At 49.7% G+C, this 1,874-nt stretch overlaps 1 protein-coding gene across 1 annotated transcript; it reads right to left on the reverse strand.

Moving 5' to 3' along the window:
• Nucleotides 1–545: 545 nt before the first annotated feature.
• LOC110338802 (olfactory receptor 13C7-like) lies at nucleotides 546–1,505 on the reverse strand. The gene has a single exon (XM_021222256.1). It carries the CDS (start codon nucleotides 1,503–1,505, stop codon nucleotides 546–548), a length of 960 nt encoding a protein of 319 aa, XP_021077915.1.
• Between the last annotated feature and the right edge of the window lie 369 nt (nucleotides 1,506–1,874).

Here is a 1,874-nt window from a genome sequence, read left to right on the forward strand (position 1 = left end):
GGAGGGAGGGATGGAGGGAGGAGGGAGGGAGGGGAAAAGTGGCTACTCATCAACTATAGCCGAATGTTTGTGGAGAAGCAGAGGAGCCAATGAATGGAAGACCTGAGCTACAGCTTCTCCCTGGCCATCATTTCTTGGCCTCTGAGGTTAGTATCCATGAGACAACTCAGTGGTTAAAAGCACTTACTATTCTTGTAGAACACCTGCTTCAGTTCTCAGCACCCACAGGGAAGTCATAGCCACCTGTGACTCCTGTAACTTCTGGGGGACCTGATGCCCTCTGCTGGCCTCTGTGGATCCCTGCATTCATATGGTACACATAAACTCACACAGAAACACATCAATAATTTTTAAAACATCTTTAAAAACAATGTATAAGATCCAGAGTGTTCAATGAAATGACTATGCAAATTTGAGGAATTTCTTCTAGAATGAGGTAGGAGAATGACCTATTCATACAGATTCCTTCTGAGTATTGAGATTTATTGCATAATTTTTAAGAAAGATTATAAAGGGAGACAAAGACTGTGAAGGTCCATTCACCATCACCACTTGAAGTGTTTCTGACCCACCAGGTTCCTCACAGCAGCCCTCACATCCTTGTTCCTCAGGCTGTAGATGATGGGGTTCAGCATGGGGGTCACCACCCCATAGAAGAGGGAGATGAGCTTGTCCGCAAGGTCCTGCTTGTCTGCCCCCAGTGGGTCCTTGGACTTGGGCTTCCCGTACATGAAGAGGATGGTCCCATAGAAGACGATCACCACGGTGAGGTGGGCAGAGCAGGTGGAGAAGGCCTTCTTCCTCCCCTCGGCAGAGGGGATCCTCAGGATGGTGGAGAGGATGAAGATGTAGGAGACAAAGATGAAGAGGACAGGGACCCCCAAAAACATTGCATTAGCCACTGCCATGCTGATGACATTGATAGAGATGTCAGCACAGGCCAGTTTCAGGACAGCTAGGATCTCACATGTAAAGTGATTGATGACATTGTCCCCACAGAAAGGCAGTGTCATTGCTAAAGATATCTGAACAGTGGCAGTGACGCTTCCAGCCACCCAGGAGCCGGCGGCCATGGGCACATAGGCAGCCTTGCTCATGACCACAGGGTATCTAAGGGGGTTGCAGATGGCCACATAGCGATCAAACGCCATCATGCCCAGGAGTACACACTCTGTGGCTCCCATGGCAAAGGAGAGAAACATCTGCACGGCACAGCCCGAGAAGGAGATGGTCTTCCTGGGGGTCAGGAAGCTGTCCAGAACGAGGGGGACTGAGGAGGTGGTGTAGCAGATGTCCAGGAAGGAGAGGTTCCCCAGGAAGAAGTACATGGGCGTGTGCAGGTGGGAGTCGAGGATGCTCACCAGGATGAGGATGCCGTTGCCCAGCAGGATCACCAGGTACATCAGCAGGATGAGCACGAAGAAGGTTTTCTCCAGCTTCGGGTGGGCGGAGAGGCCCAGGAGGATGAAGCCAGACACGGGGGCAGTCTTGTTGGATCTGTCCATGTTTCCTCCTATGTTTCAGGAACTCACAAGATCACCTTCAGGCTTCTCTGATGCCTATAATGCCAAGAGAACCTGTGAGAAAGAACTCCTTGAGGAGCACTGATGATCTGTGGGGATCGGTTGGTCATCCATGTTGCTCTGAGTCAAAGGCAGGGACTCTGAACGAACGGCACCCGCTTGGTGGTATCTGACCCTTGCAGAGATGTTTGAAATGTCACCTAAGTAAATTTAATTTTGTTCATCACATTTAAAACAGGTACCACACAATTAGGTGAGGCTGGACCACTTGTGGGCAGTTCATTTGACTCCGCTGTGGCAAGAAATATTATATTTTACTTGAAAAATTTCACCCAGGAAGCCTCTGTTTGG

This window comes from Mus pahari, chromosome 22 (assembly GCF_900095145.1).
Source record: "Mus pahari chromosome 22, PAHARI_EIJ_v1.1, whole genome shotgun sequence".
Classification (NCBI taxonomy): Eukaryota; Metazoa; Chordata; class Mammalia; order Rodentia; family Muridae; genus Mus; species Mus pahari.

What these genes read in the sequence shown, in the direction of transcription:
- LOC110338802 (XM_021222256.1), bottom strand. Translation starts at nt 1,505, where the DNA reads ATGGACAGATCCAACAAGACTGCCCCCGTGTCTGGCTTCATCCTCCTG.